General features: G+C 31.2%; 3 protein-coding genes across 5 annotated transcripts in view; 2 read left to right on the forward strand and 1 right to left on the reverse strand.

Moving 5' to 3' along the window:
* The window catches only part of LOC132701561 (sushi, von Willebrand factor type A, EGF and pentraxin domain-containing protein 1), a 106,744-nt gene extending 105,080 nt beyond the window's left edge, over positions 1 to 1,664 (forward strand). For both annotated transcript variants that reach the window (XM_060669604.1, XM_060669605.1), the window contains one exon: positions 1,103 to 1,664. In XM_060669604.1, the coding sequence (XP_060525587.1) occupies positions 1,103 to 1,134 (32 nt within the window). In that variant the 3' untranslated portion in view covers positions 1,135 to 1,664. The remainder of the gene's footprint in view (positions 1 to 1,102) is intronic.
* A 114-nt stretch (positions 1,665 to 1,778) lies between these two features.
* LOC132701562 (cytochrome b5) lies at positions 1,779 to 24,622 on the reverse strand. Of its 2 annotated transcripts, none has more exons than XM_060669607.1 (3): positions 24,377 to 24,622; positions 4,540 to 4,742; positions 1,779 to 2,019 (listed from the first exon to the last, which is right to left on the reverse strand). In XM_060669607.1, the coding sequence occupies exons 1-3, from the start codon at positions 24,488 to 24,490 to the stop codon at positions 1,941 to 1,943; spliced, it is 396 nt and encodes a 131-aa protein (XP_060525590.1). In that variant the 5' UTR covers positions 24,491 to 24,622; the 3' UTR covers positions 1,779 to 1,940. The 2 variants fall into 2 exon arrangements, with proteins under 2 accessions (XP_060525590.1, XP_060525591.1); XM_060669608.1 differs by lacking the exon at positions 24,377 to 24,622 and adding an exon at positions 19,145 to 19,355.
* A 575-nt stretch (positions 24,623 to 25,197) lies between these two features.
* LOC132701097 (non-structural maintenance of chromosomes element 1 homolog) lies at positions 25,198 to 26,986 on the forward strand. Its single transcript, XM_060668778.1, has 3 exons — positions 25,198 to 25,368; positions 25,423 to 25,880; positions 26,443 to 26,986. The coding sequence occupies exons 1-3, from the start codon at positions 25,272 to 25,274 to the stop codon at positions 26,602 to 26,604; spliced, it is 717 nt and encodes a 238-aa protein (XP_060524761.1). The 5' UTR covers positions 25,198 to 25,271; the 3' UTR covers positions 26,605 to 26,986.
* Positions 26,987 to 27,405: the final 419 nt, after the last annotated feature.

The raw sequence follows: 27,405 nt of genomic DNA on the forward strand, positions 1-27,405 counted from the left end.
ATGGGATTCATCATTAGGCAATTATGCGATATTAGGCTATTTTCCACTAGTTTCAGAAAGTATCATTTTAACATTAAAAACGTACTTTAAAACATTAAACTTTTTCATAAGGTCTGATAAGCTCTTATGATGACACGGAAATAGTAATACTGATGAAAAAAAAATCATTCCATATGAGAGGCTTTTGCCTTACAACTCCAATATTTTAATATTCAACTTAACAGGGTTATCCAAGTACAGAATATTGTTTGTAATATTCAGTGTTTACAAAAAGTTTTACTTCTGAGATATGTGGTTATTATGGTTACTTTTGAAAATTACCTTTATGCTATAAAGGTTGTCCTCCAAGTATTGCAAATATCAAAATCATATTAAATCAGTGGTAAAAATTGAAGTACAAAATAATACTATTATCTTGTGAAATATATCCAGGCCCCTTAGTTCTAATTTTACTGTCTTTTCATAGTTTTGAGGATCTTTTATGCAATATATATTCTGGCCATTGTTTGTTTTAATATTAACATGCAACATTATAGTCGTTACAACTAGAAGCAATGTTTCACACTTTTAATATCGAGCACTTGAAAAGTATTGCAAACAGAATAACTACTGTAAGTATAGTCCTTGCATAAATATATTACATAAGAAATAACATACAAAATATTACATAAAAATATTACAAAAACTAAGAAACAAAGCATTAACCATATTTTTTATCTCAAACGGTTTTGATAGTAGTTTCGTTGTCGCCCTGTATAAGTTAGTTAGTTAGTTTAGTAGATTACAGTTTTAGTTGTATTAGTAAAACATTAGCAAGTTCGATTCATCAACTGCAAGTTTCTTTAACAAATTCAATTTTTTAAAAAATCCTTAACGGTTAGTTACCATAAACATTATTGAGACGGTTGCTTACTATATTCGTAAAAAACTATATACATTATACAACACATCCCAACAGTAAACTTATAATTTTGCCACAATATTCGATGCCAAATAGCGTGAATAACCATGTATAAATAAATACATAGATAATCATCTCATTCGTTTGTTCTAACGAACATTTCTTTGTGGCTAACTAGCTAATTTGTCTTTTTTTTTTCAGATAAAAGCGATAGTGACAGCGAAGGTCAATGAATAAGTAAATTCTGGTCAATCTAAAATGCTCAAGTGGCACAATCATAATCTAGTGAAATATTTAACAGTAGACACTACCATAGTTGTTAATTTATCTCTACCTATAATTATTATCTGTAATATAAATAACAAATACTGAGGAGATTCGATATTTCACAATACTCATTCAACTGTCAGAACGCAAAAATGTTTAATATAAATAGAGGAAGCAGTTCAAAAATAAATCGATTGTGGAACCTAATACTTCTTGGTAACAAATTATTTGGACAATTGTTCTAGCAACAGCTGCTTATTTGAGAGGCCCGATAAGTATTACATATTTTTTTCTCGTAATTATAAATATCGAATTTCTAAAATAGTAATAATATGTGAATAGATTTCTTATAATTTAAACGTACCTATCTGTATTTGTTAAATAATTATGTTGAATAGTGTTTAGACTTACTTAAGAGTTTTTGTACCTTTTGATATATATTTTGTTTAAAAAGACTTCACAGACGCTGATACCTTTATACACTTCGTGTTTTGTAGTTTTTGTGTAATCGACAAAGTTGTGCGAATGATGCCGAATGACTGTCGGAAAGAACAATGACAAGTATATATTTTATAAGGAATGACTGAACAAACACAGAAATAAAAACACATTATTCTAAAGTTGGAATTTTATTTTCCTAACTCGTACAGACGCATTTAACAGTAGTACTAACATAACATTTATACTAATAGAGCTGAAAAGAACCATTTAGAAATATTTTAACTTGATGCTTATGTTAGTTAGTCCCTAGAACCTTAAATTTGTAATGTATCTATGACATAAAATAGACGCGATATACCACAGTTGCTAACAATCCTAAGGCGATCGGTAAAATCCATGATTTAAATGAGCTGAAACACAAAAAAAAACATATTAACTGAGCCTGCCAAAATCATCAATAACCAAGCATTTCATAATATTTTCAAAATTATCATCACACGGCACGCTGTGGTCTTATTTAAGACGAAAAAATATAGCAAATACTAGGGATTTTCTTCAGGTAAGGCTCAATTTACACCGACGTTCAAGACCATGTAATTTTGATAGATGGTATTTTTTAATAGGCAAATAAAAAATCGTGGTAAATGACGATTACTTTCAAAAGCATGGAAATATACAGGGGTAAGGGCGAGAAAGTAGGGTATTAGGAAAACGGATGTTCCGAGAAATTTTAAACAAAAATTATTATGTAAACTGGGAAAATAAAAACGCTGGAAATACTTTTTCGAGTTTCTGAAATGACCTCCAGATTGCGTCATTGCTATCTTGGATTTTAAAACACGGTTTCTAAAAAAAATTCTATTTAATTCATAGTCACAGTAATTTTAGAGATGAGTCAAATTCAAATATTTTCAGTTTAAGGTTTTACGCCCGATTTCAGCAAGGAACGTGGTAAGGGTGGGAATATTTCCTTAAATGCCCATATGTCCCAAGAAGCTTAACGCATTTTTAAAAAACTTGGAGTAGTTAAAAAGGACTTTCTCTAGGCTATACTTATGCAGTGTGCCCAAGATAAGGATGTCTATCATGGGTATATTGGAAAGCATGAGAGATTCGAAGATAATTAAATTAGAAAAAAGTTGTAAAATTTTTAACAATTAATTAATAATGCGCTAGCGAGAAAACTAAAAAAGGGGGGAAAAGATTAAATTATAGCTAAATGGGTAGGTAGTTTACACGTTAATGCATTAAATAAATTATTGGTAACGAATTTACTACAAGGGAAAATTAAATTGTAAAAAACGTTCAAATAAGCGACCATTATTTTACAGCCACAGATAACATCTTGTAACTGAAGAAGTTAAAACATTTGTTAACATATCAGTGGTTATGTTTTAAAAGGCTTCAAGGAACTAGTTTTCTCAGTCGAAAATCAGTCTCAAAAAGCCGATGGTAAAAATAATTTTTGCAGGACGTTGCGGTAACGCTCAGAGTTATGAGAAACATTATTAGAAAAAGAGCTTATTAAATGTGTTCCAAAAGTGTCCTCGGAGATCTCTTTCCCAATAAAAAATAAAAATTCAATTATTTGTTACCACACGCTCGTCCGACCAAATAATCTTATGAAACTTCCTAGTATACCATTCGCAAAATTTTAAATTTGAACTGCTGAAATTTTTCTAGTTGAATGGTCACTTTTCTAAGAGGTGTTTGCGGATTTTAAGTTACAGGTAACTATTATTATTTACTTTTTCTAGATTTGAAGATATTCTCGTGTGGTGGGTACTCAGTTGTCTTCGCTCTGGGTACTTATTTAAATATAAACGCCCAGCTTCAACAGCGTTACTATGGCATTAACATTTTAGCATATCGCATTTCTCAACAGATGAAATAGAAGGTTCCATTTTGTATAGCAAAAAGACGCAACAACAAAGTCAAAAAACGGCTTATGCCAATATGTAAATAAAATTATTGTCAAATTGTTTCCTGACTCAATAAACTAGTTAAAAATACAACACTGTCTTAAAGAAAAAGCGAAAAATAGCGTGTAGATAAAAAACTTAAGATTTTTTTTGTTTCATTAATATTTATTCAATTAAGTCTATATTATAGCTAAAAAAATATAGGATTTCCGAAGAACGAGTTTAATTATGAAGAAATAGTTATGGCTTTATCTAAAATAGCATTAATGTCCACAATTTTTCATACAATAAAATATGCACCTTTCGATGAGTATATTTTGAAAATTTTTTCTGCTACGTCCTATATGTGTATTCAAATTCGTTGAAAAACAAACCCTTAAATATATCGATTTGAAGATAAATGATAAATTTGAAACACCAAAAAATTTTTCAGGATGATAATAAATTTATCTCGGGGTAATGCAAAATATTTTATTATCTTCATTCGGGTTTAAAGGCCGTCGTCGAATGGAATTACTTCCTAACGTTTCGCTAGCACGAGTGGCGAGCTTCTTCAAAGGTCCTTCCATCTCCGATGTTGGACGTAGACTGACCTCTAAAGAAGCTCGCCACTCGTGCTAGCGAAACGTTAGGAAGTAATTCCAATCGACGACGGCTTTAAACCCGAATGAAGATAATAGCTTATCAACGGGCCGCGAAAGCCTTAACCAATTTATTTAATATTTTATTAAAAAAAAACAATATTAACTGAATATAACTCTTCCATGATTAAATAAATCTAACAAATGTATAACTTCTAAAGACAGTTCAGCAATATCGTTTTTTTTTAAGATATTATAGACATATCCTTGATAACAAAAGGATAGAAAATAAGTAAAAGACTAATAAAATCATCTGCCCTTTTAGCACATCTATATGTTGCAAAAAGTACCGAGGAAATCTACTCAACTACAAATTGATCTAGGCGGAAGGCACTACGAAACAAACATTAAATCAACTTAAACCAACCTTTGTGAGGAATCAGTATTTTCGCCCCAAGAAGCCGGATCTGCCTTCTTCCGTATTTCCGGTTTGCGTTCGGAAGCTACCAGGGTACCAATTTTATATTTTACCATCAATTCGCGGGCATCGCTGGAATGGCCGACGTCTTCGAAGTTTTCACTAGCGTCCTTGCCTGCTTGTTCCAACAGAACTTCTTCTCCACCTGGATGCTAAAACAACAAAAAAATTCACTCAAAAAATTGTGGAAACTCAAAACAAAATAAATTCATTTCAAAATCAGACAAAGTGAAACCCAGGTATTGGTATTTTCAGATATTTGAGATGATGCTTGATGGTTCAGAAACAAGAACTAACTATAATGTCATCTGGATATAAGTTAGTGCTGTTTAGATTTAAATAAGTTGAAAAGAATTAAGCGCAAAGTGAATACCCGGTGCATTGTCTAGTGCAATTTTAGATTGCGATGTAAACCACTAATAAATATAGTTTTGAAATTTCTTTTTGTTTCTGAAATTACGTCACGCTGATTTCAAATAACGCATTTCATATTTATATTTTAGCAATGATCCCTAATCTAAACATATAAAGAGATATTCAAGGTCAAGATATTCACAAATATTAGCTAAATATATCTTTGCGGCATTTGCAAAAGTTAAAAATCAATGTCAGTTTTGATGAATATATTCTGAAAAACACAAAACCCAAACCGACATTAACTGTTATAAAAACACGACCACGATTTTTTTTTAATTTTGTCTACGTCAGTTGACATACACTGAACAATTAAACAAAAATATCCAAAAATTACATCATTCCATAGAAAGGTAATGTACAAAACTAATCGGAAATAGATGGCGGAACGAGATATCTAATAATATACGGGGTGTCTCATTTAATATATCAATAAAATAAATATCGGTATATAAACTTGAAAGTACGAGTATCTTCACATAACCGTTGCAAACTAGGTTATTGCAAATAATTAGAAGAACGGTTATGACGCCATAAACTATTTAATTATGTCGTTAGCAAAATTAGTAGTTTCTGGAATAATTTAAAAATTACAGTTATTATTAATTAGGTAGAGTAAAAATTATGGTAACAGTTTTAGAGAAAATTAAAACAAGAGTTTGAGAACCCGTAATCAAGATGCAATGCGTTTTAAACCTTCGATTTACTGCTTATTAATAGACATATAGCTTGAAATAATATACTTGTCGAGATATGTTGAAATATGCGAATAAGTTGTTTCAAGTTCATTCCGTCATTCTAAAGGTTAGTTAACGTATAAATTATTCTCAGATTTCAAGTCGCCTATTGTTAATTAGTATTTCAGTAAAATATCGGAAAATAATTGATATCTTTCAATGAATAAACTTTGTACAATAGGTAACGGTAAATATGTGAAATAATTAAATTCACTAAATCTAATTTTTTATTTGTAAAATTTACAGTCCCAGTAGTAAATAGAAAAGGCCACTCCAAATAATCGTTAATCTGTACTAGAGCTTATTCAATTCAGTAGATGGTGTTGCAACAATATTTGAAGGGTTATAACGCAAGATTTGAATTAAATAAAAAACACAGTTTTTTCTTTAAATTATAATTTTTTTTATTGAATCGTAGAGTACACGGGATAGGGTTGTGTATAACAACACATCGGCAAATGGCCTCCAGGGCTTTGCTATTAACTCTTTTGTGGAAAATATCGCTTATGCAGTGTTGAATTTCCTGCTTCAATGCATGCGTGGTTGAGGAATTGATGGCATAGATTTATGATTTCAAATAACCCCATAAAAAGAAATCGAACGATGTCAGATCCCGGGGGTCAATTTTTATAATCGCAACGGGAAAGTACACGACCAGGAAATGTCTCATATGATACCATCGCGTTGAAACCATATATGTAAGCAGACATGGCAATCACATATTAATTACTTGGATAGTTTTAATTTTCCAGAAAGCATGGTCCAATGTTGCCTCCAGCCCAAAATCCACACAAACGGTGACACGTTGCGGATGCATTTGTTTTTCAATAATCACAAAGTGGAAATGTGGAAATGCTCTTCGTCGCTAAAAATGATTTTGATGCTCATCAATCCATTCAACGAACTTTCTTCGCTGTGTGGTCATTACGCTTCAATTCTTGTGTCAATTAAACTCTCTAAGCATGGAGACTGAGATGTTCAGTGAATATACGCTGTAGAGATCTTCTTGAAATTGCCAATTCTTATTCACGGTGCCGAATTAATGTCCCTAGACTTTCACAAACTCTTACGCACTGATGCAGTATTGACATTTCCATTTTTGAATGATCAGTGTGTTTAGCATCACCAGTGATACCATATTTTCTATAAAATTTTCGAAATATTGTTTAACAATGAAAACATGTTCTATCGTGTATCCATTTATACCATCCCTAAACAATCATCCGTCAAACTGTTTTCTTTTTTGATTAGTAACAATTTACTACCAAAACGGCATCAAATTCAAATCTTGCGTCAATTTTATAAGCATGACATCGCAGAGAATAAATAACTAGTAAGATAACTTCAAACTTAAACATTTCAAATTTCTTTCATCTTGCTGTAAACCAACGCACTGTGAGATGAAATGATATTTTCTAGATATACAGCAGTGACGTGTCTTTTTAATGTTATATGTTTTGGCGAGAAAGAGGCTCTGCTGGCAGCAGAAAAAAAAGAAGAAAATAATCGTAACGTGAAATGGTAAAGCTGTGCGGCTAAGTGGAGAAAAAAGAGAGGTACCAAGAGCCTCAACGGTGCTTTCGCAATATCATTTAGAATTTTTCATTACAGCATTTGGCAAACACCATACGTCCACTAACCAAAAATTAATATTGTATATATGTTTTTCTATTTATATTGGAACATTTTTGCACCAAACATTCGATTAAAAAATAATAATACTTTTTTGTTTCGTAATTCAAAACCGACAAAATAAAAATATTAAAAAATTTACGTAACATTTTAAAAACTTAAGTGATAAATCGAAAGTATGACAATGACATGTTTTTTTTTATAATAAAAATAAAATATGGAATACCATAAGAAATAATTTATCTAAAAAATTAAACATGTTCTTTCCAAACATAATACCGCAGTTTACCACAAATTATGCAAATCAATAAAATCTATTTTTACTCCATTAAAACCAAAAATTGCAGGTAAACACAAATCAAACGTTATATATTCAATACGTTGTTTAAATTGCCCAAAAAATATACTGGAATGACAATCCAACTTTTAGAAAAAGATAATTTTTATTAAAAATTGAGAAAAACTGAAATGATTTATATTAAAAAGGAAATAAATGCCGTAAATTGTAAATTAAAAATGAAATCCACTTTCTTGTAATAATAGTGTTGTCAGGCACAAAATTATCGTGTCGGTTATTTACTAAGGTATGCAAATATTTTATTATAAAATATTTAATTTATATAATATATGTATGTATTTTAGATTCTTGATTACGATAAAAATTTAAAGCATTTTGCTGTTATTGGTCAACCTCAACTCAAGAACAACTCAATCATTATATACATATGCAAGGTTGAAGAATAAAAAGAAATTTTAATATTATGTATATATCGAGAGAATTTAGTATAAGTTATTTTTAGTAAGTTTCAATTAAAATTATGAACAAACAACAAATGTTAATGCAAAATGGCAGCGCTTGCTGTAATTTCTGTGTTTTTCTATTAAGCGACCATCCCTCCTTAACGACCAATTTTTTATTGGAGAGTAATAAGAGAACGTTCAGTTTATTCACAAAATTGCATTACAAAATCAATCAAATCAAATCAAAATGTGGGGTGTGGTTTTTAATAAACTACGAATTGTTATGCTAGAGTAATTAGAACAATGTATCCATAATTAAAAGAACTTATTGATAACTTTCCAGTAAAAACATATCCATTTTCGTTAAAAAACAATGGTGCTTTTCTAATTTCAAATTATAAATAGGACTAGAGGCATTTCTAAAAATGATAAAACAGTAATTCAAACTAATAGACTTTTTATCGCGAGTAGTTACTATAGAACCCGGGCTTGCTACGCCAGTGCACCGTCTAGCAGCGACGTAATTAAAGTAAAAAAAAAAAGAATAACGAACGTTTGCCTCGTTTAACACAAAAAGCCAGCCTTGATAAATTATGAAAGTTTAAACCATAACCGGGGTTTTGATATATAACATAATTAAATCTATCCCCTTCCTTATCTCTCTCTATATAGCGTCGCTGTATCAGAATATAAACTTCGGAATAAGTTCTGATATTTCTAATACAAAAAAATATACTCAGTCAGTCACTAATTACGCTGATATTGCCTATGGCCCATGTCTTGATATCCATTCAAAAGACAAGACAGACAATTCAAAACTTTACATGCGTTATTAATATGCATAACAGACTGAAATTCCATTTAGATTCTTTTTTGTGCAAATTTCTTGAGAATGGTATTTTCTAATATCTTTGGGAAAAATTCATTTTTCGCTTTAAGAACCCACACTCGCGTCGGATGAGTTAATTTTTTTTTCCATTTTGCGATGTGCTATTTGCGACAAAAACATTTTTTTGAATCCAGTGTTTAAAGAATAAATCTCATGAGTTATTCCAAAGAGCAATAACTCCTCCGTAATGAACTATTACATCGTAGAATACTTCAAAATACTATTGATATAATTGTGAAATTTTTAACAGTGATCACAAATAAATCCTTTGTATTGCATAAAAAATTATCTACATATTAGGATAGTTCCAATTTTTGTCAAGATAATGGAGCGCATTTTAAAACACAATTTTTTGGACAATATAACATCCCAATTTCGGTTCTGTGTATGCTCCTCCTAAGGCTATGGGGGAAGTTGTCAGCGCCCTCAAAGGGGGAGAGCGCTCTGCGAATTCTCTAAGGTTTTCGACTGCGTTCTTCACATCTTGAGGTTGAAACAAATTTTTTCGGTATGGTATACGATGAGTAACACTAAAATTAACTGAATCGTACCTCACTATTCACACCCAATATGTTGAACTCAATGGAGAGCTTCCTGAGGTAAGATCGGTGAACACTGGGGTCCCCCAAGGCTCCATTTTGGGGCCCTTTTTATTCAGTAGATTTATAAATGATTATTATTTAGGTTATATAGATTCTAGGATGCGGTTCACACCAAATAGAGTTCTCCTAAATACGGAGAAAACTCAAACCTTGATTATTCCAAAACTGAATCGACAGACAGACAAAACAGAGGTTTACTGTCACAATTTTAGACTACTTAAGAAACTTACAAATTAATTACAAACTGAGTATATCTTACGACATCCTAAGAAACTTACAAATTAATTACAAACTAAGTATATCTTACGACATCCTGAGGAGATAGGGTGAAGTTTCCGAAATCATGTTAAAAATCTTAAGACTCTCCAAAAATGGTGTATCCCACTGCTATTCAAAAAACACACGCAGAATGTTCTTATTAATTTTATGCACCCAGACTGCACAACATGCTACCAGTATAGGTACAAGAATATCAAAATTTAAAACCATTTATTACAAAACAAAACAATGGATAATTACGACTATTCGACAGCTTGACTTGATTTGAAATACCTCAAATAGAGAGCTTCAAATTTATATCTGCACCTCGCACCATCCCCGTCGTCTCTGAATTCTGATTGCATGAGTTATTTTACATTGCATCCGCCATTTTTTGATATCTAGTGATCTTTATCGTTTATCTTTCATTTCCGGTGCTGTATATTGAACTATTGTAGTATTGATTTTTAGAAAATAAACAATAGAATTATTATTATATTGCTTGCACATTATTCTTAGGTTTATGGTATAACGCATATTTGTTCATTAAAATTACAATAACTTTGTAATAAATGGGAAATTTAGTGTGTATTTTACATGTTAAGAAAACATGTTCGGTTCTTTTCTATTCATTTCTCAATCAACTATTTGGAAAGAGGTTCAAATTACTACTCTAATCTACTAATCAGATTTTAAAATACACGCACATCTCATATCTGATCCCATATCGCGTTTTAAATTTTGAGCATGACAAAATAAGTAACAGGGTCAAAGGCCAGTTGAGAAACATTGACGTTATCAGAATCCTAAAATACTATTGGCTATATTTACGGAATAACGTAACTCGTCTTCAAGGTCGAATCGCATCCTGTGATTTAAATTCATCCACATAAAGGAAATAAGTCGGTCCCTTTGGGAATATATGTGGCATAACGCATAACGTTCCTACCACTTTTACAGTAAACACCTCGTTAAAAAGAAACTATTTAACATTTCAAAGGATTTTTAAGATATTTTTAACCGAATTTCCTATCACGCAAGTTCTAACTAAAACGTGTTCGTTTTAATGACACCAAAATTAAACTTGGCAATGAATTAACTCGATTCAAGAATGAATTAATTCGCTACGTTTTGGGTCCTTATTAGTCAATTCTATGGAATCTATACCACTATAACACAGAATTGAATGGGAAATTTCACACTGAGAATACATTGTTTGTAGCAAGCATTTTAAATAGGAAAAGCGGCACGGACTTGCCGAGAATCGTATAGTTTCAGATTTAATGAGATGTTAATGACTGAACTGAGCAAGCCTGTCAAAATGGCTTAAAATATCCCCAAATTTGAAATTACCAGTGCTCCAAGGGAGTGCGAAAAATTTGATATTTAAGTGCAGCTGTGAGTGGCGCTTCAAAACTTGTGACGTTAGTGAAAAAACAATTTTTAACATGGAGAAAGAGGAATGGCGGGACTGAAAAATAGAGAATTAAAAAAAAACGGCCAAGTTTAATTGCAAATTAATTGATTGATTTAATTGATGATAATCCATTTGAAAAAATAAATAAGAACTAAAAGTTCAGATTTTCACGAAATTATATATTTTCACATGACAAATGTTTCCACAACACCGTTTCTTTTCTGTATGTAAAATATCAAAATTATCGTCAAAAATATGTTTTTCTGTGTTTAAATATTGTTTTTAAACGCGCTTTTATGTTCGTTAATACGTTTCTTGAAAGATCTACCTGTGGGTCCAATATAAATTTTAGGACAAGATCCGCATTTCAATTCAATTCAATTGATTTTTGAGATTTTGAACATTTCGTTTTATTGTTTTTAAAAATTTTCCTATTGTGTTGTTAGTCCTGAAAGCTATTTTTAAACCACATTTTGACAAATGCTTTGAAACCTTTTCAATGGGTTCTCCTATGTATGTAATTGTTTTAAATTGTTCGTGTTCTGTATTAGGTTTCGGATAAATAGTTTACTGTTGTCTGGATTTGTTTTTTATTTATAATTTTATCTATAATGGACGATATTAAGTTCTTTGTTGTAATTTCATGGTCAATGGCATAGATTGAATTATATCAATCAATATCATATTTTCAGAAGAACATGAAAGCTATGCTCTGAGTTATAAATCATTACTGAACTGTAAAACTTAGTGATCTTAGTCGTTTTCCATACTCGTAGCATTATGCATTTGATAATTGTCCGGAATACAGAGAGTAGCAAGCGGACAGACAAGTAGTATACCTGATGGAAGGATGGTGCACTGGAATAAATGCACCTCCGAAAAAAAGTAAAAAAGGGTACAAAAAATCACTCACTCACTCTTCTCGGCAAAAAAAACGCATCATTCATTTTCAATTTCAGAAAGATGTGCAGAATAAGGAGCTACTGGAGGTTGTAAATTTGAAATTATTTCAGCAATTCCTTATAAATCGACAATCTTGCTATAGCTCCCATATTGAGCTACTTTTGTTTTGTCTTTAAATATTGCAGTGGCAATACATATTTTGACAAAATTATGCAAAATGTTTATTATGCGTTAATTTTAAATAGAACGTCCACTATTTTATTGTGCTACTAAAAGTAATATTATAGCTATATTGAACGGCTTGCAAGGAAAATATAAATAGTTTTGATGCAAAACATATATTAGGGTTAACAACGAACACGAGATTCTAAAAGATTGATTGTACAGATTTGAAAACATTATTTTGGGATTAATCGCTCTTTAATAGGTGAAAAAAAGTATTGTCAATGTTAGTGTTGAATTAATAAATTTTTTCGAAAATTTGTATTTTCTAATTTTTTCTATCTTTTCAACTTTAAGTAAGCAATTTTCTTCATAGAAAGGGGCAACACATTTAGTTAGGAATTTCGAAAGTTATTAATATTGGCGGTTTTTTTATGCAAATATAAATTAAAACGGGTTTGCAAAAAGCACCGAAACGCTTAAATATTTTGAAAGCTGAAACGATAAAATTCGATACGCAGAATTCAAAAATTCTAACAGCAATGTAGTCAGATTTACCACTATAGAAAACCTTAGAAGTGCATCAGTGAAAGGTTACCAGAATTAAAAATTTAAAAAAATGAATTCTGTATATTCAAAAACGTCCAGCTATTTTATCGTCCCAGGTTTGGCAGTTTTGGAGATATACTTGTTACTTGTTACTAACCCGGCTTTTTATAACCTCAACAATCATAACTGAGTTTCTTAAATTCCAATCGAAATTCAATAAACCACTGGAAGATATCCCGAAATAATTTTCCATCCGTGTATCATTATCATGAAACATCACCAATAACGTTCATTGAATTTTATAATACTTAGGCTTAAAACTCTAGTAGTTACCAATTGTTATTTGTGATTTCATTAATGAATTCCACAAATAAAAAATTTACACATTTCATAAATTTCACAAAGTTGGTACACGAAAGTTCAATCGATATGTTTACAGAGTATAATCATATTTTAAGTGCTATCCCTGGTACCCGCTCTACTGATATATTGTAGTTTTTGCATCTTAAAAATTAGCTTGGTTAACCGAAAGTAAATAATTACCTCTCTTACCTAATCCATGTCAAATAAATCTACGGGACAAAAAACCGGTTACATTTGCATTAAATGTCAAAATTTTCATTTTTTGGTTTGCATAATTTTGTAAACACTTTGTAAATGATGACTTAATTGAAAGGTCATAATACAATACAGCAGCATATTGAAAGATATTTACTTTCATGACTGATGTCTTGTGCCGAATATTCCGAAAGCTGATTTTTATCTCCAAAACAGCTTTACATTACTTACTGTTCTTATAAGAGATAATTTAACGACGGAACAAAATCGCAAACATTTCGACGCAATAATTTTTTTAATACAATGTTAAATGAACTGTGAAATGAAATCAATTTCCCCACGCAACTTTTCCTTAACAATACCTCATAAACACACACGCATAACTAGCCTACAAATTTTTCAATCGATACTTGTTTAGGTAAGAACAATAATTTTCTAAGTATTTAAAACTGTTAATTAAATTCAATTCTTTAAACTAAACTACTTGCCAGTATCACTAAACGTATGGCGTTTGTATTACTTCCATGGGACTGTTAGGATGCTTACGATTTAGCTGCTGCACCGAAAGGTGCAGCAGCTAAATCATTCAGTACGACGCTTCGTTTTGGTGAAATCATCATCAACTTTCTTTTTTCGTACGGTCCCTAAAAAAAGCTAAATAGCATTTTTTACTATAAATACAACGAGTTACGACACATTCTTTAAATCACAAAAAAAGGTTTTAGTTATTTATGGCGTTGAAAGAATTTTCAAACAAGTGACCATTATTTTCCAAACACAGATAACACCATAGCCAAATACGTGAATTTGTTCAGTCGAACAAATACGACACCATAAAAAAATATTTCGAATATGGGTAGTCGAGTAGGTAGAGATTACCTTATTGCAATTCGATAGAGAGATAAGTCCTTGTCTTGATATGACTTACAGTTACAGTTACATTAGAAAAAAACGAGCTCAGCGACTTGAATGTCCAAACTTTGGACATCCTGTATAAAAGTAGACAACGGCAATAACAAAAACATGCACTTAAGTCTGTTTTTTAACATTTTGTCAAATACGAGGATCAAATATTAAGAACCTACAAAAATGTTGAAAATATTTTTAAAAAGAAGTACACTTGGCACTTACCTTAACCCCAAAAACTAAAAGGCGTTTCTAAATTACATCTCAATAAACTTTTAAACCTAAACCTGCATACTGCGTACATAAAATTCTTATCCATTTTTTGGTAAAAAATAAGAAATATATTTCAATATTCCTAAAAAAGTTAGTCACTAGTCTGATTTGGAAATTTATCTAGGTATTCTAAACTATGGCTAAACCCTAAACCATAACCTACCCTACCTAAACCCTGTATACTATGTACATAAAATTCATATCCATTTTTTGCAAAAAAAAAACAACAAAATTATTTAAATATTAGTAAAAAAGTTTGATAAACACCACTTTAGTCGCTAGTCTGATTTGGCAATTTATCAAGGTATTCTAAACTATGGCTAAACCCTAAACAGTAACCTACCTAAACTCTGTATACTGTGTACATAAAATTCTTATCCACTTTTTGCTAAAAAATCAAAAAATTATTTAAATATTCCTAAAGAAGTTTGATAAACATCACTTTAGTCACTAGCCTGCTTTGATAATTTATCAAGGTATTCTAAACTATGGCTAACGTACCCGAAATGTCCGAAGTGGCTCGCGACCGTGGGTGTCCAAGGTGTTTGATCAACGCGACACTTTCCGCACCCTTGGTCGGAGCATTTAAGGGAAATTTTTGGTTAGTTGGTTAGAACTATTTTTGTAATGTATCTTTTGATCCCATAGATATAGTACTTTGTACTGTACTGTACAGTACTTTGTACTGTTCCTGTCATCTCATATATAAAATCTATATAAAAATATAAAATAAATATAAAACCATAGTCCTACAGAAATTTACCAAGGAAATGTCACAAAAAACTCAAATAAAAATTATGATTAAAAATTTAAACGTCATAAATACTAAAAATGGAAACTGAATTTTAAAAGAAATCAATTTTTGAGATGAAGCTTGAAGTGGAAAAAAGCTTTTAATATATTAAAATTTCCTAACAAATTAATAAAACTAAGCTGCTATTATTTGGTTATATTTATTTAATAAAGAAAAATTTAACGTCAATAAAAAAATTTGAAACTTTCGTATTTAAGTTTGCATTATCTTAAAGCAAAATTTCAAACGTTACTGTGCATATCAAGCACTGAAAATTAATTCGAATAATTGTTAAAAATTTCTCTCTAGGGGGTTTAAATAAATATAATAAAAGAAATTAAAAGAAATGACCATTTCAAAATTGGTCACATTGATAAAACTCATGTTATAAACAGTCATTCAATATCAATTTTACAGTTATCAGTAATTACGCACGTAAGGCCGTAAACGACGCAACTTGCTTAATTACAGTGCAATTTATTCTGAGTAACACGTCAAAACAGACATTTTGAATATAAAAACAACATTTTGAGGAAATGTAATATCATTGTTCGGTTGTTGGACAAAAAACGAATACTTGAATGGCCGCTGCATTTACAAACTCAACAGAATTACTTCCATTTACAGATATTTCAGAGTTTAGATTTAAGCTTATTGCCGATACATACCGTAAATCACACTTTGAACTGATATGATTACACAATTTCACATAACAATAATTGGTGAATTACTACAATAGTTAGTATGAGTATTGGCTAATTAAAAATTCAGAAAAATTAATGTTATATACCCTGGAGTAAGAATGTTAATGTCATTTAATAATTCGGGAGAACTAAACACATTACTTAATAACTTGTATACAAAAATTTCTGCAAACACATTCTAAAATGGTCAGTGCATTTGGTACACACCAGTTTCACGGTAATACAAATACCTATTTTGAACTAATTAATAATTTTGAACCTTTTCAATATTATACGTATGAGATTCACAACAAGGACTCCACACAATGTTTTCAGGCGTATTAAAATAAAATCATTACAATTTCTTATGATAAATCATTACACTCTTGATGCTTTAGATAACTGAGTATCAAAGGTTACAAGATCCACCATTTTCACAACTCTGGCAAACACTGCTCCTCCAATTTTATGTTCAAATTCTACTTGTTTTTTTTTTCTATTAAAACTAAGCACCAAACATTATATAAACAAACATTAATAAACAAAAAGAAAAAGCAATGTAACAATAGTTATAGGAGTAACCCTCTTATGACAATTCGCCGTGGTCTCACATACAAATATGATTTAAAAAATATAGCCAATATATTATGAAAGCCAAAATTGTTAAATAATTTTTGCAGGACATTACGCGAAACATTGTCAAACAGCCAAGCAAAATCTATATAAAGAACATCATCTTCACTTTTCTTGTCCAATCCCAATACTGAGTAATTTTCACGTATTGATTCAGAGATGAAAAAATATGTTGACAATATATTCCGGGATATCATCCCGCTTATTGAACTCCGACTGGAATCCTGCAGACGTTTAAGGCATCTCAATGCTCGCGCGAGCATATATGCGTTATGGTTTCAGAAATGTAGTTCTTAATATAAGTAGCATCACCTTCTCTAAAAACTCGGCTTTATAGAGGTTTTTTTTATGAAGTTATATGGGTTTATAGAAGAAAGAGAGAATATACCTGACTGACAAAACGCTATACGCCCCTATCGTTACTTGATGCCTGTCAAAATCTCTTAATTATTTAACGTTTTAAATAGAATTTTTATTTGTCTATTTATTGGGTTTTCTTATTGTGATTGTGTTTGTCGCATTAAAAATGTCTTATTTGTGTTTTTCATCAAAAGGTATGTGTGGCTGAGTGCGTAAAGAAAGCAAATTATCCCCATTTTAGTATAATGGTATTTAGTCATTTAACTAAATGTTTGCGCGAAACAGAACGAGTTCATCCTAACCCAGGGTTTAGAAGGAATCGAGGTGTTAGAAATGAAGAAAACGTCATTAATGTTGTTGCCTATGTCCACATCAACCCCCATTTAAGCTTAAGAAGGTCGTAATTGGACATTAGTAAAATATCGGTACACCGAATTCTAAAAGTACCACTTATTAAATTGAAATATATCTTTTAGAAACTAATTTTGATAAGAGATTAGACTACTGCAATTATAAGGATACCATTTTTTTATCTCGAATATTATAGACCGACTTTTTGAGTAATGGAGTGTGAATCCTCATTGGATACGTGAGCTGACCGTCTGGTGTGGTATTTGGGTGATCGATATTTTCTTTAATGGTAAAGTTAATGGTCAAATTTTTTAAGAAACCACTTTCCGATTTTATTAGAAACCGGTCCTTCTTAACAAGTTAGAAGTTTTGTATACCAGACTTTTCCAAACCGCTGGATAGTAAGGGGAAGTTGGTTTCCTTGGCTTGTCAGATCTCCAGATTATACTGTCCTATACGTTTACCTTTGGGGTAGAATAAAATATATTATTTACCAAACCCGCCCGCTAAATTCCTTGATAAAAAATGTCGAGAGGCACTTTGAACTTTTGATTTCCCTTTCAAACAATTTTGTAGTGTTTTATCGTTTCCGATTTAATAGTAATTAATAAAGTTTTTAAAATGCGGTGTTCACTAGGTTGCTGGGCATTTGTTTGTCTACCTAATGACTTAAAACATTCTAAACGGCATCCGGTGTCAGTTTAATCAATCCCAGTTTATTAAAATCCATTAACCACTTTTTTTTTAGTGTAAAAAAGCTAAACTAACAAACTAACAAAAAAGATTTGAATTAGTCTAAAACGGTGTTCACTTTAAGTATAATTAATATAAGAACTTTTTGCAGAAAAAACCACGATGACAATTAAGCCCGTTTGTGGGCATTTCAGAACATCAAAAACAATTTCCAGCATTCTCTCTTGACTGATTTACTCAATTTTTTTCTTCAAATTTCTAGCAACATCCGTTTCCCCAATATTTACTAGGGCACCCGGTATACTATTAGGTTTAAAGAGTATCTGTTTTACATAACAATATTATTAATAGTAATAAAAGCATTTGTGAAAGTTTGTCACGCGAATATGTTATTTTGTTTTTGCTGTAATGTTTTCCATGCAATAAACCTATTATTATTTATTTATCATTAACTTTTTTTTTCCTCAATAACTTCTGTGCAATTCGTATTTCTTTATCGCAATTTAATAATGCAAAGGTCTTCTTTCCTCAAATTCGAGTGTCCGATAAGCGCCATCGAACTTGTATCGGTGCCCGAGTCGAAAAATTCAAATATTGTGATACTAAATCGCTCATTTTCTTATTACATGCACGACAAAGGTTAAAAAACGTTTTATCGCGTCTATTCGAGAACGCCGTCGAATGCGCATGATCCGGACACTTGAAAAAGATCCGGGAACGCGTCTATCAGATAATAATTCAAAAATTCTGTAAAAACATCGTCCTTTTGGTTTAAAACCAATCTGAAATCTCCGCAAAAATTCAGAGATTGTCGGCAACTTGTTTCTTAGAGCCATGAGAACAAACCTATCGATAACGCGAAAGTAATTTCTGGAATCTATGTGTTGTAGCATCGCTACAATGCCGAGCTACGAGATAAATAATTTTTCTATCACCCAATTTGTTCACATTAATACGTCGTAAATTTATGAATTAGTCACATTGATATCGTAACTCTTACCTCGTTTAAAAAACTAGACACATCGTAAACGTCGTTGTGTATGATAATCCAAACGCTGGTTTTGCTGTTGTGTTCCTGAACTTGGGACACCGTAAACTCTTTCGACATATTTGAAAAATTTATTTTACGAAAGTGGAAACACGCACGGCAAAAGCAGCCAACCTCTCCACCCGAGTATTTGCTTAACACTAAGTTATCGAAAAATGTTTGTAACCAAGGATTACGACTATAGCGTAATGCGCCGCCTGCATGACCTTGTTGAAACCATTTATTTGCAGTCGTGTAATCAAAATTTATTTAGAATATTCGGTACTGAGATGGCGTTATCTGTCATCCGTTAAATCGCAAAGTTATTGCTGGGATCCTAGATGACAAAAAAAAACACAAATTGTCACCCTGACTGGTCAATTTTTTTTGTTTTGAGTCAAAAAAAACAACGGGGAAATTATACAATGAACGGCTAAAATATATAACAAATTCATTAAAAAATCAACGGATGTCAAGAAGGGCACGTAGGTCACAACGCAAATGTCGATACCAAGTTCCTTTTTATAAACTAAACATAAGGATTTAATCTCATATTATACTAATAGAGAAAATAGTTCAAACCCATGTACTTTTCTTTTTACCCCTGTAACTGAAACTAGCGTATTGCGGATAATTAAGACTGTTACAAAAAAGGCAGTAGGTAGCCATGAATTCCCGATATTTTGTCTCACATCACCCATGTTTTAAACTATTGTTTAAAATATTCTACTCTCACGGATCAGTGGAAAAAGGCACTCGTCATACCTTTGGGAAAAAACTGTAAACGCAACAACCCTAGATAATATTCGCCACTTTTTAAACTTTCATTTTGTAAAATCTGTTCCCGACTTACCCTCCGATAAGGATTTAAACTCATGTGAAGGGTACACCGTCATCGCATTTTTTTACCTAAATAAAGTAAACAGACCATTCAGGTGCAGAATATTTCTTGTTGTTTTAGCAGAAAACTCCTCACTATATCATTAAAAAGTTAGATGGAATAATTGTCGCACCGGCAAAGAATCCAGTTATGGTTATTATAACAAATCTCCTGGATTCCGCCAGCGTCGGATGTTGATGAATTGAACTTGCTGACGTTTCGCCAATCATCCTGTTGGTTCGTGTTTTACTCTGTACTTGCTTATATATATATATATATATATATATATATATATATATATATATATATATATATATATATATATATATTGTTTGAGGGGGGCGGACTTAAATGAGGGGCACAAACACAGTCTCGGATGATTGATTCCCAAATCCTAACCGCGACTCAGGTCTCTAAAGTCTGTTCATAGATATAAGAAAGTGACTAACTGATACGAATTAAGGAAAGATCCGGGCAAGCAGTAAAAATGAAATATGCTCGAACAGGTCCATACTTTGCTTAGAATTTAATTATGTGGGGTTTTGTTAGGAAAGATACTAAACAATATTTATTTATTTATTTATGTAATTATGTTTAAATCTAAAATAAAATTATAAATTATTGTTATTACCTACTTAAATTACTTAAAATTATTCACATAATATATCAGTATCACTATCGCTATCATCGCCTGTTCTAATTATTATTTGTTCTATATTATTTGCAATATGGATATACGATTGTTCTGCTTTTTCTATATGTTTAACAGAATTTGCCCAACTTTGTGGAGGGATGTTAAAAACTTCGGTTGCTATAAGTTTGAGGACATTGGAGTTAACACGGGGAAAAACATTGTTACGACGAATGGCAGATTTCAGTTGGTGCCAAGCATGTTCAATGGGATTAAATATAAGTGATAAGTGATAAGTGGAAGCCTTAAAACTATATGCCCTAGTTTTTTTGCATAATTATCACAGACGTATTCCTTTTGTAGGTTCAACCTTTTTAGAACCTCAATTAATTGCTTTTTAGCATAATCTTCGTGAAAATAAATGTCGTTATTATACATGTAGTTTTGGGTTGTTGCTTTTGTGTCACATGAGGAAGGGGTTTTAGTCAACTGTCTACTGTGATAACTTGCATTGTCCATTACAATTACGCTATTAGGAGGAATGTTTCGAACTAGTTTGTTTTTAAACCAACTTTGAAATAAATTAACGGTGTTGTCTTCATGGCTGAAGAAGAAAGAAATCTTCATGGTAATCCAGAGAAGAATCTTTAATATTTTTCGCAGACAGAAAAAGTCCATTTGGAATCCAACCATCTTTAGAGCTAGCATGCAAAATAGTTATTCTTTTACCTCTTTTTGATGGCGCGTTTGTTTTACACTTATCAGTTGAGTCAACCCAACCCTTTTCCGGGGTATCATAAGTGTCGAACCAGGTTTCATCCAAGTAAATTATTGGCCTTTGCTGTGCTCTGTAAATCCTATTTTTTTCTAGATATTCCAGTCGCCATTTCAGAATTCTAAAAGATTCCATTAAAACTTGCCTTTGGTCAATTTTTTTAAATCTAAAACCCATGTGTTGAATATACTTCCATAAGGTGGTTCTGCCACATTTAACACCGGTTTCATCTTTTTCACGCCTCCTAGTTAAGATATCTAATGCAGGCACGCTTTGTATAACTGGCAAATTTTACGCCGTATTATACCTTGATCACTTTCAACTACACTGGAGAAAATGTCAGCATCGCTTCTTTTTTTCCTCACTGAAATGGGATTATTCACAATTTTCCATACAGTTGATGTTGGAATTTTCGTCAATGTGGTCGTTTCTTCTATACATGCTTGCTTGCGGGCACCACGTTCAATGAGAGTCAAATAAACATTGTTTATAACTTCCTTACTCTCAATAGAATAGTGTTTTCTACATTTGGGCGAGAGCATCTCCTGATATACACTAAACTAGCACATATTTTGCAAAATTCGCTCACAATTCAATACACACTGCATTACACACGAAATAAGAATAATTACTAATAAACTTAAACTAAGTAGTATACCAAGCCAAAGAATATTAAACACAGGTAGGTATAAAATTATTTTCTATTACGGACCACAATTTTACCTCAATTTAAATTCCGAAACTTTAGGTAATAATCTTGTTGCATTGTATGTTAATGACCACCCTTGGATCATGCCATTCAAAAGCATATTATATATCTATATCTATGAACAGACTATACCTGCCACCAATTTGGGAATCAGTCATCCGAGACGGTGTTTATGCCCCACATTTAGCTCCGCCCCCCTCAAACAATATATAAGTACAATACGAGCCAGTTTCAGTCAAGCTCTGAAGAACCAACAGGATGATTGGAGAAACGTCACTAATTTCGACTCAGCAAAAACCGACGCAGGAAGAATCCAGAAGTTTTGAAAAAAGTATTTTTTGTTCTAATTTAATTTGCAATTTTGAATATGTTTAACTGAATTTAAATGGGCTACCATTCAAACTAGTGCTACCTCTAAATATGATGGAATTCTAAATAGCGATGGGGTTAATTCCGTGGTTTTTGTTTGTGCTTAACTACTAAATATTTTACTTATTAACATGATATACATATTTAAAGGAATGTTTTTGCTTAAAGTTTAAATAATTTTGTACTTTTTTTATAATATCAGAACCGGCATTAGCTTTACATATGTATTTAAAGTTAAGAATTTTGGATGAGAAGAAAACTCTAACAGTCCAACTTCATTATTAACATAAAAGACAGTACAAACGGAAACCCTACTTTAATATTCTACAGCCAAAATGCCACGTTAGGGTTACCATACATAGTCGCGCCTGTGGATGTTACTGTAAACAACTGATGATTTTTGGACTGAATGGGAGGTCTGATTTTCTATTAACAAGGAAAGTTAAGAATTATTGAATGAATGAAACTTTACCTACCAGACCAATCATGCCACAACTCAGACAATAATATTATATATCATGTTAAAAAAATAATTCAGATTGTAAAGGTCAAAGTTTACGAGTTTCAGTTAAGCTCGGAAAAACCCAAGTTCAATTCATCAACAACCAATGCGGGAGGAATCCACAAGAAGCACAAATAGTAACTCGAAATCAAGTGGAATAAAATACGCATTTAAAATAATTCTAATCACAGTAACATGTTCTATCACATATGAAATTTGCTCAAATTTCAGAAAATGGTGAGTATATTGTTTTATTTGTTGCATAAAAATAAAACTTGGCTGCTAACTCTTCTTTTTTTTCTAGTTTTAAGTTCACTTATCCATTTATTAGGTTAGAATAAGGATATTGACATAAGGTTTTCAGTGGGTTGTTCGGCGCTTATTTGGCTATCTAATAACGGAAAAAAGTCATACATATATAGTCATATGGTTTTTTTTAGACGAGTATTTTTTCGTGATTATGTGAGAAAACGCCATCTGGTGGCAAGTTACGAAATCGCAATTGCGTCAGTCATGGGACGACTGAATCTCCTTTCTAACGACTCTAAGTATATTAAAATGCGTTAATCCTCTTTGGAGTTATTGACATTCATTTCCGAAAATATTCGAACACCCCACCAATTTCATTGCAGAGATAGAGCAAGGATAATTTCACAAAAAAGATTTTAATGTTAGAAAATTTGGAGAAACTCGAAAATATTGTTCAGAATTTTTTCTTGACCAATTTACTTAATTACCCTAAGTTACCCTCTGTGGCCACCATTTTTGGTATATACTTTTATTCAAAATAACATATTAAAAACAAGATGAGAAATTTCATCAACACAACATATACACTGTTTTATTAAAGCAACTAATATGGGGGTTTTTTAATGTTTGCATTAGTGATAAAAAAAAGATGAAATTCAAAAATCCCATTTAAATAATATGATTTGTTTCTTAAAAAAGAGCTTTGTGAAGCATTTGAATCTGCAAGGCAAAAAATTCCATTTATTCAATTGTTAATGTTAATATACCGATTCTTTCCATCTTCTTTAAGGGTACGTAGAAAAAATAGATACTAATAGATTTCCTATATTAATTATATTTTACTAAAAACATTTTTAACTTTTTAGTTAAAAAAAAAGTATATTATTAAAATTATAAGTGAATTCAATGGAGGTGCTTTGAATAACCCAACGGGATACATTGTTACGAATATTGTAAAATTATATGACTTAGTTCCAGACAGAATCTTAAAATGCCCACATTTTATATAAGCAATAATACATAAACACTTTCATTTCAGATAACAATATATACAGGCCAGCACCACATTACAATTATTCCAAAAACTTACCTCGTTTAAAAAGTCGGTCACATCGTAAATATCGTCGTTAATAACTATCCAGGTGCTATTCCTGTCATTATGCTTCCTTATATCCTCAAATGAATATTCGATATTTTGTGCCATATTTATGGAGACTTGAAACTTAAGGGCAAAATTTGAAAGGAAACAAAGCTTTCGATCTTTGTTTACGTTCTTCTGAGATATCAACTAGATTAAAATCAACGAACCGCACAGTTCAGCAATGATGTGTTCACGGATAAAACTGAGCTGCCACATCGACTTGCCGGAAAACGGCAAGACGCGTACATACTATAAGGATCTTTGGTGGAGGTTGTGGGTGGTTGTTGCAAAAAATTATTATCAGTCAGATTTTCCTCGTGGATGCCGCACAAAATGGAAAAAATATTAATTTAAAGAAAAAAACAAGAAAAGACGGTCAAAGGGAAATTTGTTTGTTTTATATTGTTTTACGAGAATGAAGCAATAGGAAATTTTCAAAATAGAAATATCGAAAATGTCAGGGATCCATAGATCTGAGTCAATGAAAGAAACCCAGCGGATTAATAATTTAAAGTACCTCGGTATCCTAAGGCATAGACAATTAATTTAAATTGTGAAAGTTTTGAAAATAAGTATTTTCTTGGTAGTTTTAAATTACTAAAAATATAAACTATCATCGACGTTATTGTCCAAACCAAGTGAAAAAAATATTCCGTACTACCTAAACCTGGATATAAATTATATTGCAAACAAAAGTAATAAGCGAGTGCAATCAGTGTATCTGCGCATAGTGGGAAAAAGTAAGAAGAAGAACGTAGGAGAACCAGAAAGCTTCATTTTAAAACAAGGCGCCCAACTTTGATTATTTTCTACAAGTAAAAGTCCAATTGCGAAATATCCTAAAATGGAAAGGCATCATCGCTATTTGGTGCAATATATGTTGAAAAATGGAATCAAACCTATTAAAAAAGTATTAAAGTACTGTACGCTAGTTAGTGAAGGTAACTTATTACAATTATGACTAATTACTAAGTACATATTAATGCTTATTTCAGGTGCAGTACAAGATGTGAATCAATTGAAGTTAATGATATTAGATATCAATAGAGAAATATCAAAACAAAACTTTAAGTTGGTGTTAGGAAGGTGTGAAGTAACTGATGAAAATATTGTAATGTGGTTGAATACTAAAGATGACAACATTTCTAAATTTCAAATATCATTTAGTGCTCTGGAGATGGAATATTTTAATGTTTTGTTAAAGGAAATTATAAATTCCCAATCCCATAAACTGACATATGCAACAGTGTTAAATATAACTTCAACTCTATCAACTCATTTATCCAGAGATAATGGACAAACAGTTTTTACAAAGTGGCTAAAAGGAGGTTACTTTGTTAAAATCGATGACTACGTGTATTTAGGTCCAAGAACAATATTTGAATTTACTTCTTTTTTGAAATCACATTGTCCGGAACAAATTTGCAACTTGTGTTTGGAGTTAGTATTCACAGTGAGTACACTAAACTTTATATTTTCCATTTATTGTATATTAATTCCTCCTATTTCTGAAAACGAATTTCATTCAACACAATTTATATAAATATCTTTTTAATTTTTGTTGGTGGTTAATTAACAAAAATCAACCCACGCCAAGGTGTCCAGAGAGGTGAGGCTATATTTTGGGCTAAGACTAAGACTTCTTTTGAGTATTTGGCGATATCGGTCTTTTTTTTTAACTTAGTTTTATTTTTATAAATGAAATTTCAAATTCAATGCTACCAAAATAGAAACTAATTAAAACAATTGCTGTTTGGTATGGCCCACTGTTTGGGTAAATTTTTGATCGAGCACCTGAATAGTTATGATAATTGGCCTTTATGTAAAATTGTACCATTTATGTTTTTTTCTTTTTTTAATAATATTGATAATAATATTATATAATATTAATGGTGTATTTTTATCATAAAAACAGAGCAAACTTAAAATTGTTGGTTTGCCTAATATACTATACAACTACTAATAAACTAATAAAAATTAATTAATACAAAATTTGAACCAATTTAATTTTTTAGGGCACAAAGTGTGGTTCTTGTGAAAGGCCATTTCATTCACATTGCTTGCAAAAGTACCTCAACAATCAAACCAATTGCCCATGTTGCAAGAATATGTGGAATGAGTTACGCAATGGAAATTGTGATCAAATGCTGCTGATGGATAACGATCCAGTAATTTGAATATTAGATTATGTTGTATATGTGTAAATTAAGCTTGTGATTTCAACTTCAGCTATGAAAGTCGTTTTACTTTTTTTTAAATCTGTGTGAATAGCATTTTATAAAAAAAATCTCTTTGAAGAGCTCCCTACTCCCTACTACTTTTGTTACTTATTTATATACTTATTTTTTTAATAAAGCCTTTTTAAAGTATAGCAAATCAGTGATGACATCAGTGATTTTCCCCAATCGAAATTTTAGACAATGGATTAGGCAAAATGACAGCATCTGGCCAGTAGTGAGCACGGAATTAAGCCCACTGGACTTTTCTTTGTGAGACACTTATGCCACAAATCATTTGGAGATACCACTTGTATTATTGAAAATCGCGGAATGTGGAAAATTTAATATAAAATTATTAACTGTATTTTATGAACAGTTTTTTAAATTAAAATAAAATGATTTGTACATTATTTTAAATAAATGATTATTGATACAATTAATATTGCCTCGGAACTGACAAAAATCGTCAATAAATTGAAAATGGTGCATTGTAGATCCACGTTCACATATGTAGTTGAATTCGTCTTTTAAAGGGCTATAACGAAAATGCTGAAACACACACGATGTTAACTTATAAAAATATTTTAATTTTGAATATTGTTTGAAAAAAAGTTTTATTTTCTAAAATGCGTTACGCAGAAAAATGTTTTAAAAGTTAATATGCAACGTAGCAAAAACCATTTAAACATCATCTGAATCCCGAAGATATTCGCTAATAACGGTACATTAAGGAAAATATAGGGTGTTCATTGTAAAAAA

Source organism: Cylas formicarius, unplaced genomic scaffold, assembly GCF_029955315.1.
Source record: "Cylas formicarius isolate icCylForm1 unplaced genomic scaffold, icCylForm1.1 PGA_scaffold_4__25_contigs__length_36172078, whole genome shotgun sequence".
Taxonomy (NCBI): domain Eukaryota; kingdom Metazoa; phylum Arthropoda; class Insecta; order Coleoptera; family Brentidae; genus Cylas; species Cylas formicarius.